This window comes from Salvelinus sp. IW2-2015, unplaced genomic scaffold (genome assembly GCF_002910315.2).
Source record: "Salvelinus sp. IW2-2015 unplaced genomic scaffold, ASM291031v2 Un_scaffold640, whole genome shotgun sequence".
Classification (NCBI taxonomy): domain Eukaryota; kingdom Metazoa; phylum Chordata; class Actinopteri; order Salmoniformes; family Salmonidae; genus Salvelinus; species Salvelinus sp. IW2-2015.
The window spans coordinates 611960-627041 of NW_019942587.1; the positions used below are offsets into that span (position 1 = coordinate 611960).

Genomic DNA, 15082 nt, shown 5'->3' on the forward strand with positions numbered 1-15082 from the left:
CAATCAGGCACGAGCGCCTAAGTCTATTGGATGAGTCATGTTCACACAAGTTAAGTCCTCCAAATTTTGCCAGTACCCACTTTTAATAAAGCCTGAAAAGATTTATTAGCAATATAAAACATTCAAAATCCTACACATTATAGGCATTTTTTATCATTTGTAAATTCAAAATAGGGATTCATAACCATTCATTAACGAACAGTATTATATTGTAATAAGCCTATGTAAGCCAACGATCCAAGAGCATATCCTCTCCTTGAGCCGTTAGATTAATGACGGAGAACTAATTAGGTCTCAATACAGTGTTCGACACTGCTAAAACAGTCGCATTGTTTGACTTGGCAGTGCGACACACATTTTTAATTGATTGCAAGGGTGCCAGGGCAAAAAATGGACTTGGCCACGTTAGTTTTCGGCTCACAATTAGCTTTTTTATTTTTGATTATCATGATTTATTCAAACAGTAATGTGCAATTTATCAGAAAAAAAGATTCTTTCTGAAGAGGAAACAACAGCGTGGGAATAACCCCTGTCTGTGTGTGTTCAGCGCGGGTAGGGCCTATGTCTACCACTTTGTGTTGCCTTTAGCGACGCTAATGATCGCCTAACCGTCTTAGAGTAGATGGAAATGCAATTAAAAGGTAACTACAAGGTAGCCATTACTACCTGGCAGGATCGTGATTATTTGCTTCAATCCAGTGGCCATTTGTTTAGAAAACTCCTTCATAAGTGTACTACAGACATAGGCACCGTGTCCACGAGCTAAGCTTCCCCTAAAGTAAATTMAATTAAATTGCCAAAATTATATAGCCTAATTAGCCCCTCCTTTCTATACAAAAAATAATTCAAAATATGCTACTCGATCAAAAAGCATGATTTGGCCACAGATGATCATTGGCTTCTTTTTTTAAAAATGAAGCTGTGGACTGTTTAAATTGCATTTCCTACAGTCGGAATAGCCCGCAATTTGAGCAGTGCATGAGACAAATATCCTGGTTTTAATGTCTATTCAAATACCATATAGATTGTTGAGTTGAGGCTGTCAGTGAAAAGTAGAGGCCCAGCCAGGCATATCGCAATATTTCATCATAGTTTGGAAGCAGATGTATTTTTTTTTTTTCACCTTTATTTAACCAGGTAGGCCAGTTGAGAACAAGTTCTCATTTACAACTGCAACCTGGCCAAGATAAAGCAAAGCAGTTCGACACAAACAACAACACAGAGTTACACATGGAGTTAACAAACATACAGTCAATAACACAATAGAAAAAATSTAGATYCAGTGTGTGCAAATGAGGTAAGATTCGGGAGGWAATGCAATAAGTAGTGGCGAACTAATTACAATWTASCAYTTAAACYCTGGAGTGATAGATGTGCAGAAGATGAATGTGCAAGTAGAAATACTGGGGTGCAAAGGAGCAAAAAAATAACAATATGGGGATGAGGTAGTTAGATGGGCTATTTACAGATGGGCTATGTACAGGTGCAATGATCTGTGAGCTGCTCTGACAGCTGATGCTTAAAGTTAGTGAGGGAGATATGAGTCTCCAGCTTCAGTCATTTTTGCAATTCGTTCCAGTCATTGGCAGCAGAGAACTGTAAGTTCTATTGCTGTGAAGAGAAGACGATGAAAAGACTCTAATCTGCTGTTTTATAGTTATCAAAAGTCTTACATTTTCCTCCCTTCACAATTTTTGATGAACAAATAAGGTTTAATATGTAAGATGGCAAAATAAAGAGCAAAATGATTGATTATTGTTATTTGTGCCCTGGTCCTATAAGAGCTCTTTGTCGCTTCCCACYAGCTGGTTTGTGACAAACTCATTCTTATGTTTAATAAATGTATCGAATAGTGTGTGTGTGTGGCAGGCTAACAATGATGGCAAAAACAACATTTGAGAGTGCGCTGACCCAGGTGCTAGAGGSGGTACGCAGCTGGAGGTTGAACGTTTTGAAGGGGTACGGGACTATAAAAAGTTTGGGAACCACTGATCTAAATGAATMAAACTAAACGAAATCCCTTCCATGTCTCCCCTGTTGACCACAGATTGTGCAGCCTGACCCTCAAGAAGCTGATTGTCCTCAAAGAATTGGACCGGGAGCTTAGCTCAGTGGTGATAGCTGTCAAAATACAGGTGAGTCCAGGTTAAGAAGATTATGACGATTTTAAGTAACGCGCTTCGGATTGTATTAGTATCAAATGGAGTGTCCATAKAAACACAGGAASTTGGATTGCTGTTGACCATTGAAGTCTTGTGTTGTGGGATGGTTTGGTGACAACTGTTTGCATCAATTGACTGATAATATATTCTGAAATAAACAACACAAAATCAAAGGACTATATCAAGGTCAATACTAATAGTCAATTTACTCAAATATGGAAATAACTAACAAAAGCTAATGGCCAACATCGGAAATATTTTCCACTTCTCTGTGGTCCTCCTTACAAGCTATTTCTGAAGCCATTGCATATATTTTGTACGTCCTTTATTTCATGCATCTTGGCAGAATTARGACTTAGCCACATACTTTTCCTTTCACACCTGACAACCTCCCCCAGAATCTCTCCTTCCACTAAGCTCAATAGTCTGAGGACTGCCCGAGCGGTTACCAAGGTGACGGCTTGTTCGATAGGAACAGAGAGAAAATGAAAAATAATACAGTTATGTCCGACCGTTACTTGGGGCACTGTGCATTCTAAAGTAGTCGCTTTGGCCCGCGGTACTGCCCAGTGCTTGCGTATTGCTCAGGGTTCTGTGCAATCTGAGAGAAAGAGCATTGTGTGGTTGAACTGTGTTCTTTCTGTTCTCTCTAATTTCTGGTGGTAAATTCACTGGTCATTTGCACTATGCACTTCATGAGTATTGAGAGGTAGATTATCAAAAATCTTTGCAATAATTTTATATACTGTAAATGGCAAGCTTACCTTTCAGATACACACAGAGATCTGACATTTTACTACATTGGTTGGATTGATTTGTCAATACATAAATCAGTTGCACTTTAATCTAAGAGGGGCCCAACAGGTCTGAACATTTTTGACATGGTCTCTGGTGTTGTGAAGGAAGACCAACCTCAAGAGATTTTAAACTTGTCAGCATGACAGTTACAGTTCATCAGGTGGTAGAAAACCTGACCTGAAAACCTTCGGTGGCTGTTCCCTATCAGACCCTGAAGTGTCAGTCAATATTGCCCACCGCTGCMCTGTCCTCAAGTAACTCTGTACTTCAGCGTATTTCTGAGAACACCATTCAGAAACTGTTCCTTTCTTCCTGTGTTGATTGTGATGGCTAGCTAGCGCCTGTCTCAGCCGCCTACCTGCCACTTGTCAGAAAAGGGACWTAAATGGCCACATCTGATCCTCTGATGACAGCATGTTGAGCAGCAACACAAAAGAACCGAAAGTTGCGGCGTAGTCAGGAGTTAAGACGGGTCTCGACTGCTCTGTATTCCCCATTTGACAGGAGGAAAAAGAGTGTGAAAAATGTTTGTTCTTGGGTCACTCTGTATTTCTAGCTACTGCACTCAGAAGATTGTGGCGGTTTTGTTCCGTATGTTAAAACCCGATAATGCGTACTTGTTTTTGGACCTTTCAGTTTTTTTGAACGCCTTCAGAAATGAGTTAATTCTATTGTCATTGAGCTAGCCAATAGCTTTGGTTGCAGACGTGTCTGAAGCCGACACCTACCTACGCACTTAGTTGTCAGGACCCATGGGGCTACTCTTGGAAGCCACATGTCTCTTCTTCCTGCTCTAGTATCAATTAGCATTCATTTCTTGAAGTAGCTAGCACAACTTTTTAGCTTGCCGAGTCACCATGAGAGGAATGCATGTCCGAATACAGATTTTTCCATTTGTTTTTTATTTTCCTCACAAACTTTCCTTCTCCCTTTCGTCTCTCAAGACGGAATGTATTGTGATGCTTCATCACTGATAACTGTCTGCTGGTCCATTTTAGTACAGCTGTGTGCGACAGCTCAGTAGACGTTAGATGCTGACTGCTGCTGTTGTCTTGTTAGCAATTAGCCTGTTGCATTTACAGTCAATTAATTTGGATGTGAAGCTAGCCTCCCACAAGACTAAACAGTCAGCATGGAGAGTTAGTGAAGCGCTAACTGACCGTGATAGAAAGAAAATAAGCCTTTGCCACTGTTTTTTTTTCTGCATGTCACTAGCTGTGTTCGAATTCTGGCTTGACTACTACTTACTTAGTAGGATTAATATGTATGCAGTTTAAGTACTATTTAGCACATACTGTTTAGTAAAAAGTATGCTGTAGTATGCCACGGGCGCAAGTGCACCTGGGAACTCGGAAACAAAATGAGCTCAGACTGGGGGAAATCGTGACGTTGGTGATCTTCAGCTCTAGTCGGATGCCGAGCTGGATGACTGTTAAAAAATATTTTTCCCAGTCGGAGCATGTTTTTTTCCCCCAGATTTCCCTGTTGTCTTGAATGCACCKACAGTTATGGCTTCGCATATGAACCGGAAAGGATCGTCTGTAGCTCCACCCAGTGATCTTTCATTACAGCGGAGTGCCAGAGTGTTGTTAGCTAAGTAGCATTTGGAAAAACGTTTTTTGGAGTAAGGATGCACCATATATCGGTGAACATATCGTAATTGGCCGATATTGGCTAAAAATGCCAACATTGGTATCGGCCCGATGTCTAGTTTAGCGCCAATGTGCAAAACTGATGTCAAAGCTGACGTGCATACCTAATATAAACGTAGGTACATGGCGTAATGACGCCACGTAAAATGTAACGCTTCACGTGCAACACAGCATTCCTAACCTAGCCCAGAATGTCTGCTGAGTGGATCGAGTGGTCAACAAGTCGAGCAGTCACTTGAGAGAGTAAGAACATTTCAGCGAGACAACTCAAAAGGCGAAATGCATTAAAGTCAAGATAATGGAATTCATTGCCCTTGACAATCAACCGTTCTCTGTCGTGGGTGATGTTGGCTTTTGCCGACTGGTCGAACACCGGTACACACGGTGCGCTATTTTTCAGATGTTGCCCTACCGCAGTTACAGTGACGGCGTCGCTGCAATTAGCTTCACGACTGACATTTGGACCAGCGATACCAGCCGCATGAGCATGCTGAGTCTGACAGCACAGTGGGTTGTCGAGGATTTCGTACTGAGGAAAGTCGTATTGCATGCTCATGAATGTGCTGGTTGTCATACTGCTGCTGCCATTTCAATGGCATTTGAGAACATGTCTGAAACATGAACACACTAGCTAGCTCCAGTCGAACAACTGACTCAAAAAATATGCTCATCGACTGCTCCTGCAGCAGATGTGATACCCTCTGTCATGGCATTGAAACGCCTGCTCAACAAAACTGCCGACACAGGCTGTGAACAAGCGATTTGGTGGCATTCTCTTTACTGTGTCGCCACCATGCTTGATGCTATGTACAAGGACCGCTACTTCGATGCAGACAAGAAACAGGGTTTACGGGAAATGTTGCATACACAGCTGGACAAGATGGAAACAGTGTGCACCGAGGAAGAGAGGCCACGGACAAACAAGAGCTGAAACTTCACTGCGTGACCTGTATGATGAACCTGGATTCGAACCAGGGACTGTAGTGACGCCTCTTGCACTGAGATGCAGTGCCTTAGACCGCTGRYTCCGTGTGTGTGTTAACTATTTAACTGTACTYGAATGCTTAAAAGGCCGCAATATGTTTTTATTCCGGTTATCGGTATCGTTTTTTTTAGGGCAAGGAAATATCGGAACATAATATCGGTGCATCACTAATTTGGAGTAAACTCGAGTTAACCGTAGGCCTAAGCATGCATCAATTGAAGAGTCACCTGAAGCTTGAGAGGAATGGGGAGATGCAGTAGAGGAATGATGCAGAMAGCTCGCAAWGAGGGCGACTGGCTAGCTACTACTCTGAACTGTGTGTGGTGAGCTTTCTGGTGCCCAGAGCTGCTGAGGAATCACGCAAGTGGATGTCAGACATTGTGACGGAGAAGTCCAGTGGCTACACGACTCGGGCTGGTTCCCAGAGTAGCCCTCGACAAGATCATCACCAGACTCCGTCTTCATCAACCATATCCCTAACCACCTTCTTCTGATCAAGCCAGCACTCAAAGACTTGGCCTCCTATTYGTTGATCTAGCCAACTATAGCTAGGCTACTAATGATAATGTATTGCACCTGCAATAACATAGCTCAGATGTGCGAGGGCATCCTTTTATGTTGAAAGTATAACAGTAGATGTACTGATTTTGTATTATTACAAACAAGAAACACTTTTAAATGAGAACAGAAATCCACTTTGGGTTTATAAAAAGGACATCACCAAAAATGCTACAAAATGAATATCTATAAATAAAATATATACAAAATACATAAATCTACTGCTTAATCAAATCAAAGTTTCTTGGTCCCGTACACAGACTTGCAAATGTTATCGCAGTTGCTGCCAAATGCTTGTGTTCCTAGCTTCAACAGTGAAGTAATACTTTGCAATACAAAACAATACACACATAATCCAAAAAGAAAGAAATTAAGAAATATCAGAACGAGCGATGTCAGAGTCCGAAAATGCACGTACTATAAAATGTTATATTTTGCGTCATGCGCAATCTCGTTGTTTCCCGATATTCATTGATTTCTGTAGCGCAAACCCCATATCTAAGTCAAGCAATAAAGAAAGCTCTGTAGTGAATTCCCATTTAAAAAACAGAACAGTCTCAATAGCCAGTTATTGCAGGATATCAAAGGATATGCAGAAACAACAGTATTTCAGTTCGTCAAAACATTATCTATTAAAACTGTAAATGGTAAGTACAAATTCTACAGGCCCTTCCAAAGTAAAAGTGCAGSGGTAAACTTACAGCATACTAAAAGATTTCAGCGATGAACATGAGTAACCACATAAATTGCATAATGTAGCATTTTTGCATGTATAATCGATATGAAATGACCAATATTAAGATACTAGCTAAATGTTTTGTGAAAGACAACGTTTTTGTAATTTTGTGATGCATTGTTGTTGCATTTCTGTGCGTCTTGGGCCAGCATAAAAGTTAAATGAAAGACGAGTGTTCACTAAAATAGGTTTCAGTGAAAAAAAGAGAAAATTAACAAAAATGTTTACATTTAAAAAAAGATGCATGGGAAAAATTTAATCTAACACAATCTCATTAAATTAACTGAAATTACACATCTTAATTTTCTTTCTCTTCAGTGAAGACGTAAAGTCGCATATCCAAAGTTTTAGAACACCTACTCATTCAACGTTTTTTCTTTATTTTTTACTATTTTCTACATTGTAGAATAATAGAGAAGACATCAAAACTATGAAATATCACATATGGAATCATGTAGTAACCAAAAAAATATGTTAAACAAATCAAAATATATTTTATTTGAGATTCTTCAAAGTAGCCACCCTTTGCCTTGATGACAGCTTTGCACACTCTTGGCGTTCTTCATATATTCATTGTTTTTGGTAGCGCATCCCCAATATCTAATTGATCAGCTGTTGTCAAAACCGAAATTAGTATGACATCCAGGCATTTAAAGTATACTAGATTCTTTGAAATGTCACATACCATAAAATGTTGTTTTTCCGGACTCAAGTATGGGTTTCAGACACGGCTACTGATCCACGACAAAAGCAAGCTTGTATTGGGTGAGATGATAGAGCATGCTAGGAAAGAAATGACGTTGCCACGAGCAGAACCAGATATATTGAAATGAGCGAGATGCTCTCTCACAGTCACACACACAGTACCTGTGCACGTGTTCGCATCACGCTGTTCACAGCGTGGTAGCGAGGGCACCAAAGAAATGCCTTATGCTTCAGCGTTCTAAGTTGTTGCGGAAATTGATCCATTATGCTGTTTGCTTTCTGTATCCACATCACACCGAGTCTTCCTTTTAAATTGGCTGGATCAGTAGGTTACTGAGGTAACACGCAGCTCCAAGACCCTGTCCAGAAACAACCCTTAAGCCCAAGGCATCATTGGCAAACGCTCCTTCTTTGACACGGGGATGTGTGCGTTTTAGAATTTAGTTTCTGTACACGTTTCTCAGGGAAAGGAGCATTGCAAAGTCGAAGTGTTACCACTAAATGTCTTTGTTTCAGTCACCATTACATCCCTAACTCTCTCTGTGCCTCTTTTAAATGTTCCTCCACAGGGCTCCAAGCGCATCTTGAGGTCCAACGAGTATGTCCTTCCTCCAGATGGACTGATGGAGACTGACCTTGAGCTAACCTTCTCACTCCAGGTATGGCCAGGTTAACACGACTTTCAAAACTATTATATAGTGTCAAAGAGTGATCCGTTATGTGACTGAAATACATATTTTCAATAGCCAACGGTTGATGTACAGCGCTTTTTGCTAAAGTAATGGAAGTGCCTATGTAAACATCATACCCCCTTTTTTAGTTATAGTGTATTTCCCACACCTCATTTTGGCGTTCAAAGCCCATCTGAGGTGGCGGGTCTGAAGGCATCAAAGAAATGACTGACTGAAGAAAAATGTTGTCATGGCTACAGACGTGATGCAAGGTGTGATGTAACCTCCTGTAACACCTAATGTGTGTTCCGCCCTTTTCTGTCCCCCCTAGTATCCCCACTTCCTCAAAAGGGACGCCAACCGATTGCAGATCATGCTGCAGAGGAGGAAGCGATATAAAAACCGCACCATCCTGGGATATAAGACCTTAGCTGTGGGCGTCATCAATATGGCAGAGGTAAAGACAACAGCTTAATATTTGTGACAATTTAAAAAAAATCACAACGGCATATGAAGTCAAACGCACGTTGCTTATCATGGGGTTATACATCCGTAACAATGGAAAACAAGGCCCATGGTGCGAATTACGGGGGAGCCCAGGGCTCAGCCCCCCTGAATGAGACGTTATCTCCCCTAAATGCAACGAAAGTCAAACTTTGTGGGGTCTCAAAAAAAATGCTAATTTAACCATTCTCCTATTAATTTAAAATGCAGTGGTAAATATGCTTTACAGTGGTAAATATGAAAATAAAATCTTCCTATGAAACGAACACCCSCACCTCTTTGTCATGGTTTAAACCATGTATTTCCATGTGMCAGCGCTGTCCATCCAGTAGTGCTGAATTTCGGCTTCAGATGAGCTCCTTTTCGCATAGATTTTCCTTTGTACTTCAAAAAAAAAATGTATTTGTTTGCCATGCGTCCTTAATAAAAAATAGCCTTCATTCCAATGCATTTAAGGTGTCCCGACTTTTCAGGCTACAAAAAAGCTCAATTTGTCAGCAATCGCAGAATCTCATTAGGCACACTTTTTTGGTGTTTTGTAACAGATGTCTATTTCCATTAATAAAATGGCTGTATGTAGTTTGGATGCTGGAATTATTTTGGAGTGGACGAACATGCCTACTTTTTTGAAGAGATTTGTTTGACAATCAGATGAAAATATCATGACTGGTTGTGTTTATGCCACATTAAAAGGTAATTCATTTTTACAGTTTAAATTATGTCTTTATTGTTAGGCGGGTGCACTCAAAACAGGTTACGCATTACAATTTGTTTGATGTTACTAATAGCAATTCGTATAATATGTTTCGAATTCAWTTTTTTTGTGGTTAACAMTGGCTAGGTGGCTAATGCTAATGTTTATCATAGCTAGGCTAGGGGTTAGGGTTAAGGTTAGGTGAGGAGGTTGGTTAGGAGTTAAGTTAAAGGGTTAAGGTTAGGGAAGGGTTAGCTAACATGCTAAGTAGTTGCATAGTAGCTTAAAAGTAGTAAGTTGCGTTAAGTAACCTTCTGTCTTATTTAACTATACCAAATGTAACACATCATACTAATTTGATTTACGTATATTATGTTACGTCTAGTCGATGAGATCAGGCTGCTCTACCAGTTCCAATTCAGAATACATTTTTAGCAAGGTCTGTGCTAAATTCAAAGTTGCCAAAGCAAGGAGGAACATATTAACTGGCCATAACAAGGAACTGTAACCGAATGCATAAAGTGAACAGAAGTGATATACAGAAACCCACTATTTGAAATTGACTGAACACAAGCCAATGTCATTATATGCACATCCGTGAACTATTCCAAACAGCCACCAGCCAGCATTAAACCATGCCCCCGGATGTAGGCATGCTTCCCCATTCCTCCAATCACATTACAGMACTACCATAGCTACATTTCCCCAGGTCTCCATCCGCAATACACTCGCAATTAGTTTCACAATTCCGCCTCCGCAAACGCCTGAATAATACAGCATGCTGGGGAGAATGACAGAGAACATGTCATACTCAGTAGAGATGTGACTGTGTGAACAAAGTGCCGTCAGGCTTTGCCTTTGGGTTTGAATGACAGCAGGGATTGGAGAACATTTGGGGCTTTCATTTTCGATGCAACCTGCCCCAGTGATGGATGGTTAATGAAACTCCAGGGCTGCCTCTCAAATGGCACCGTATGTGATTTGGTACACAGCCTAGAGCTTAGAGCCAACGTAGAGAAGTGGGGTGGGAGTAGAGGCGTCGCTGTGATGGGGTTTCTGTCAAGGTGAGAYGCACAAATCCGATTTGGTGAGACATGAGGAAGAAAATTAAGTTTCCCCGTTTCTAAGAAAAACTGTGTGCATCAGTTGAAGGTGCGTGTGTGTTTGCAAATTTATGAATGTGTGTGTGCCTGCATGGGCTTGTGTTTATTTGTGTGTGTGTATGTGGGTGTGCGTCTGCATTAGCTCATGTATTTTACTCAGGTACTCATTGTTCTGTWTSAATGAACYCAAKAACWCRTGTATGTCGCTCACACACTTCTCTGTCCTGATTTGGGTTTAGGTGATGCAGCATCCGACAGATGGAGCCCAGATCCTGGGTCTCCATAGCAACGTGAAGGAGGTGCCGGTGCGTGCGGCCGAGCTCAGCGTGTATTCCCTGTCCAGTCAGCCCATTGACCATGAGGACGGCAGCGGGCAGCCAGGGACCAAGGCCAAAGCCTTAGGTGGGGACCTTGAAACCAGTGCCTGTCATTACAAGTGTTGGGCTCACACYCTGAGGAAATCTATTCATCCCGAAAACAGTTGTTTTTGCCATAATGTTATTTCATTGCATAAAGTATCCTTGTCCGAGTCTCCTGCCCTAAGGGCCGGTCTGGCTATCTCTTGTTTCTGTAGCATGAGTCAGCTTGATGTACAAGTACACCCGCTGGACTGGACGCTAGTCTATCTCAGGGCTTTTAATGGCATAATAAGTGCATATTTACATTGCACTTAGCCTGACAGTCGCGTGAGTGAAACCATTTCCTCCGCGCTTCTTAACACCCGCCTCCTTAACCAGGAAGCCAGCCACAACCAGTTTGTCGGAGGAAACACCATTCAGCTGGTGACCGAGGTCAGCCTGTAGGCGCCCGGCCCGCCATAAGGAGTCGCTAGAGCATAAATGAGCCAAGTAAAGCCCCCCCGGCCAAACCCTCCCCTAACCCGGACGGCGCTGGGCCAATTGTGTGCCCCCCAATTGGTACTCCCAATCACGGCTGGTTGTGATGCAGCCCGGGATCGAACCCAGGTCTYTAGTGACACCTCTAGCACTGCGATGCCTTAGACCGCTGCGCCAGTCAGGAGGCCCAGGCAATTGCACATTTTAATAGACATTTGTTTCTATATTGACAACTCGTTTTCACAAAGGGCATGACACAGAATGGCTGAGGTTAACTTTTCTAAAAAAGAAATTATTTTGAAAGAAATGTATTTTGTGTAGCCTTTCAATGTCTCAATGTTTCAGTCATCCTTGTGTCACTAGAGATTTCTATACATTCACTACTTAAAAGTCTATTTACTGAAGTGCATTAAGCCCACCACAGACCCACTAATAGCCCGTGTATTTGCCTGTGTCCACAGACCACTGTTACTACCTGGGCCTATAGCCCTAACCATGACAGCTTAAGTACATTAGGACTAATGTTACTGAGGGGAAATGGAGGATATTAATCTCAGTGATTCTTAAGGCATTTACAGCCTGGCACCTGATGTTCCCTTAGGATCCTCGTGCTCCCAGAACCAAAATGGATGCCCAGTAAACGATACAGATGTCAGATGCACTAATGTAAAGGAATTCCCTCTGAAACTGACAGCCTGCGCGCCAAAATGAAATCATCTGTCAAGGATGAAATATTAGCCAGATGGCCGGCAAGCTATATGAAATCTCTTGAAAAAATGTACTGAACTCACTTATTCATTCAATTTTCCCGTCCTTCAGGAAGTACGGAGTGACATTAGAGGCATTTAAACTTACTTGACCTCTTTTTAGCTCACAGCCTCTGAGTGGAGCAATGGGATATAGCCACTTAAAATCCACGCTAAATTCGCCAGAGTTTAACAGTGAGTGAATGGAGAATTGACATGTAGCTTATGTTCCTGTCTTTCACCCCAGATCGCTCCCCGGATATGGACAACTACTCCGAGGATGACGACGACAGCTACTCCTCGGAGCAGGAAGCTAGCGACGATGCTGTTCAACCAGTGGTGAGACACAGTAGATCTTACAGTTTGCTGTTGGGATGGATCTCTAGTTCTAAATATCTGTAATGGATATTTGCAGTCACACAACCCAAAATAAACACTGTATACCAATACAGTAAATCCCTGCATACTATTTCTCCTGGGTTCTAGTTGTAGTTATAGACCAAAATGTCATTGGCTGTGTGTTTTTCCAATCTATAACTCACAGAACTGCACTTTATTGTTCGAGCCCAGCATTAACATACCTGATTCCACTAATCTTGATGATCAGGTGTGTTAGTGCTGGGCTGGAACAAAAAGGTACATTCCCATGGGTTGTAAAAACACTGCTCTCTATGGCACAAAACGCTCTCTTTTGTAGGACCTGTACGATGAGGATGAGGATGTGCAAAGGAAGCCAAAGAAAAACCGGAGGAAAATGATTCGTACGACATCCATGACAAGGGTAAGGATGGGGGAGCCTCTCTATATCAACAACTTTACAATGTGGTTGGATAAATTCATTCAAATACACATCAAACCTAGCTTGTAAGTTTATTTTAGTGCTAGAATGAGAATAGCCCCAGCATAGAGCCCTGAGCGGCCGCGCTTCTCCTCTATGCATGCCACTGGGAAGAAATGCAATTCCGCGCAGAGACGTAAGAGATTTGAACTTCACTGAGTTCGCCCCATTAGATTGCGCTATATAGATTAAAGCTTTCCCTGTGATTGAATCAACATTATATTAGCCCCTTTTCAATGCAACAAACCAAAACAAATGTAACTTTGCAAGATTGAGTCTGTGATTTTGTTCTAGGCAGAGCCAGAGCACAACGGAGTAGAATTCTATTGGCAGGGGTAGCCCACGAGCAGAAACGGAATAAAGCTAAGCACAGGCAAAATCTTAGAGGAAAACCTGGTTCAGTCTGCTTTCCATCAGACACTGGGAGACAAATTCACCTTTCAGCAGAACAATAACCTAAAACACAAGGCCAAATATACACTGGAGTTACCAATACGACATTGAATGTTCCTGAGTGGCCTGGTTTTGACTTAAATCGGCTTGAGAATCTATGGCAAGACTTGAAAATGACTGGCTAGCAATGATCAACAACCATCTTGACAGAGCTTGAAGTGTTTAAAAAATAATAATAGGCAAATGTTGTACAATCCAGTTGTACAAAGCTCTTTGAGAATTATCCAAAAAGACTCTAAGCTGTAATCACTGCCAAAGGTGATTCTGAAATGTATTTACTGGGGGGTTGCATACTTATGTAATCAATATATATTAGTTTTATTTTTCATGAATCTTTAAAAAATATATCTTTGATATTACCAAATATTTTGTATAGATCATAAAAAAGTACCATTAATTTCATTTGAATCCCAATTGTAGCACAACAAAATTTGGAAATGTCAAGGGGTATGAATACTTTCTGAAGGCACTGTAAGTACAAACTACATTTTAAATGCAATACAGTTTTTCGGTCCCAATTCCTTGCTCCTGATAACTGCATGCTTAGGTTTAGTGTGTGTGCTGTCTAGAAAGTTCCAAGCCAGTGCAAATGGGTGCAGTCAACAAGTGCCGACTATAATCTCTTTAAGAAGTGTCTGTGTTAGGTCTGCTCCTCAGTCTTGTTCTTTTCTGGGATGGCACAGAAGATGTCTTCAGTCTGCTAAATCCTAAATCCTTTGCTAAGCAGTAGTGACAGGAGAGTTGTCCTGGAATGAGTTCAACATCCACTTTTAGACCAAAACACTGTGCAGACTAAAACACCAACTAAGGATACAGATTTAAGCAGGCACCAACACACACAAACTGAGACCTGCACATGGGAGCTGGTAACACACACACACACACAAACATAAATCACAAATAACGCACACTATCAAATCCTTTTCCCTAGGCCCGGGTATTTGCTTCAAACGATAATCCTTGGTGTTGTTAATAATGACACGTCTGGCTCTCTCCAATGACCTAATGTGCCTTTGGTGAATCATGCAACACGCCACGGTCACATAAGGTCACKGAGGTCGAAGCCACTAAGCCATGTGAACATTAACTGACTTTTAATGGTGTAGCCAAGTACACTTGAGATGCTGCCACTCTTCAGATAAGAATATTAATAGGAGTAGGGTGAAATTGTCCCTAGACATTCATTTTGGGTCAGTTTTGCATTTTCCCAATGAATTAATATTGTTAGGATTGGAGGAAGGGAAGCTTATCCTAGATCTTTACCTAGGGGATACTCTACTCCGGAGCGTAATAACATTTGGCGGTGAAAACTAGACTCAAGGTATATTGTGTTAACTTCACTGTGATTTATTGCGCTCTCAACAGCTTTGTTGGTTACACTGACATCTCTGAAAGATTAGCTTATGTCATGGCGTCAGCTAATGGGGATCATAATAAAAAATGTAGTTTGTGTAGTCTTGTTGACACCAAACTCTTTCTCTCTCTCCCTCTATTCCTCCCTCTATCTCACCTTCCGTTTACAGCAACCCAATTTCAAACAGAAGTTTGTGGCCCTGTTGAAGAGATTCAAAGTGACGGATGAGGTTAGTATTGCATGCTTCAACTGTTCTGTTTTATAGGAATAACAAGCTACAAGGGATT

The 15082-nt window shown here is 41.5% G+C and overlaps 1 protein-coding gene across 4 annotated transcripts in view; it reads left to right on the top strand.

Annotated features, from left to right (window-relative positions):
- The window catches only part of LOC112068653 (phosphofurin acidic cluster sorting protein 2), a 96290-nt gene that overhangs the window by 44128 nt on the left and 37080 nt on the right, over positions 1-15082 (top strand). For all 4 annotated transcript variants that reach the window (XM_024135847.2, XM_024135849.2, XM_024135848.2 and 1 more), the window contains exons 2-8: positions 2048-2135; positions 8166-8255; positions 8599-8724; positions 10808-10970; positions 12398-12489; positions 12848-12931; positions 14965-15024. In XM_024135847.2, the coding sequence (XP_023991615.1) occupies positions 2048-2135; positions 8166-8255; positions 8599-8724; positions 10808-10970; positions 12398-12489; positions 12848-12931; positions 14965-15024 (703 nt within the window). The remainder of the gene's footprint in view (positions 1-2047; positions 2136-8165; positions 8256-8598; positions 8725-10807; positions 10971-12397; positions 12490-12847; positions 12932-14964; positions 15025-15082) is intronic.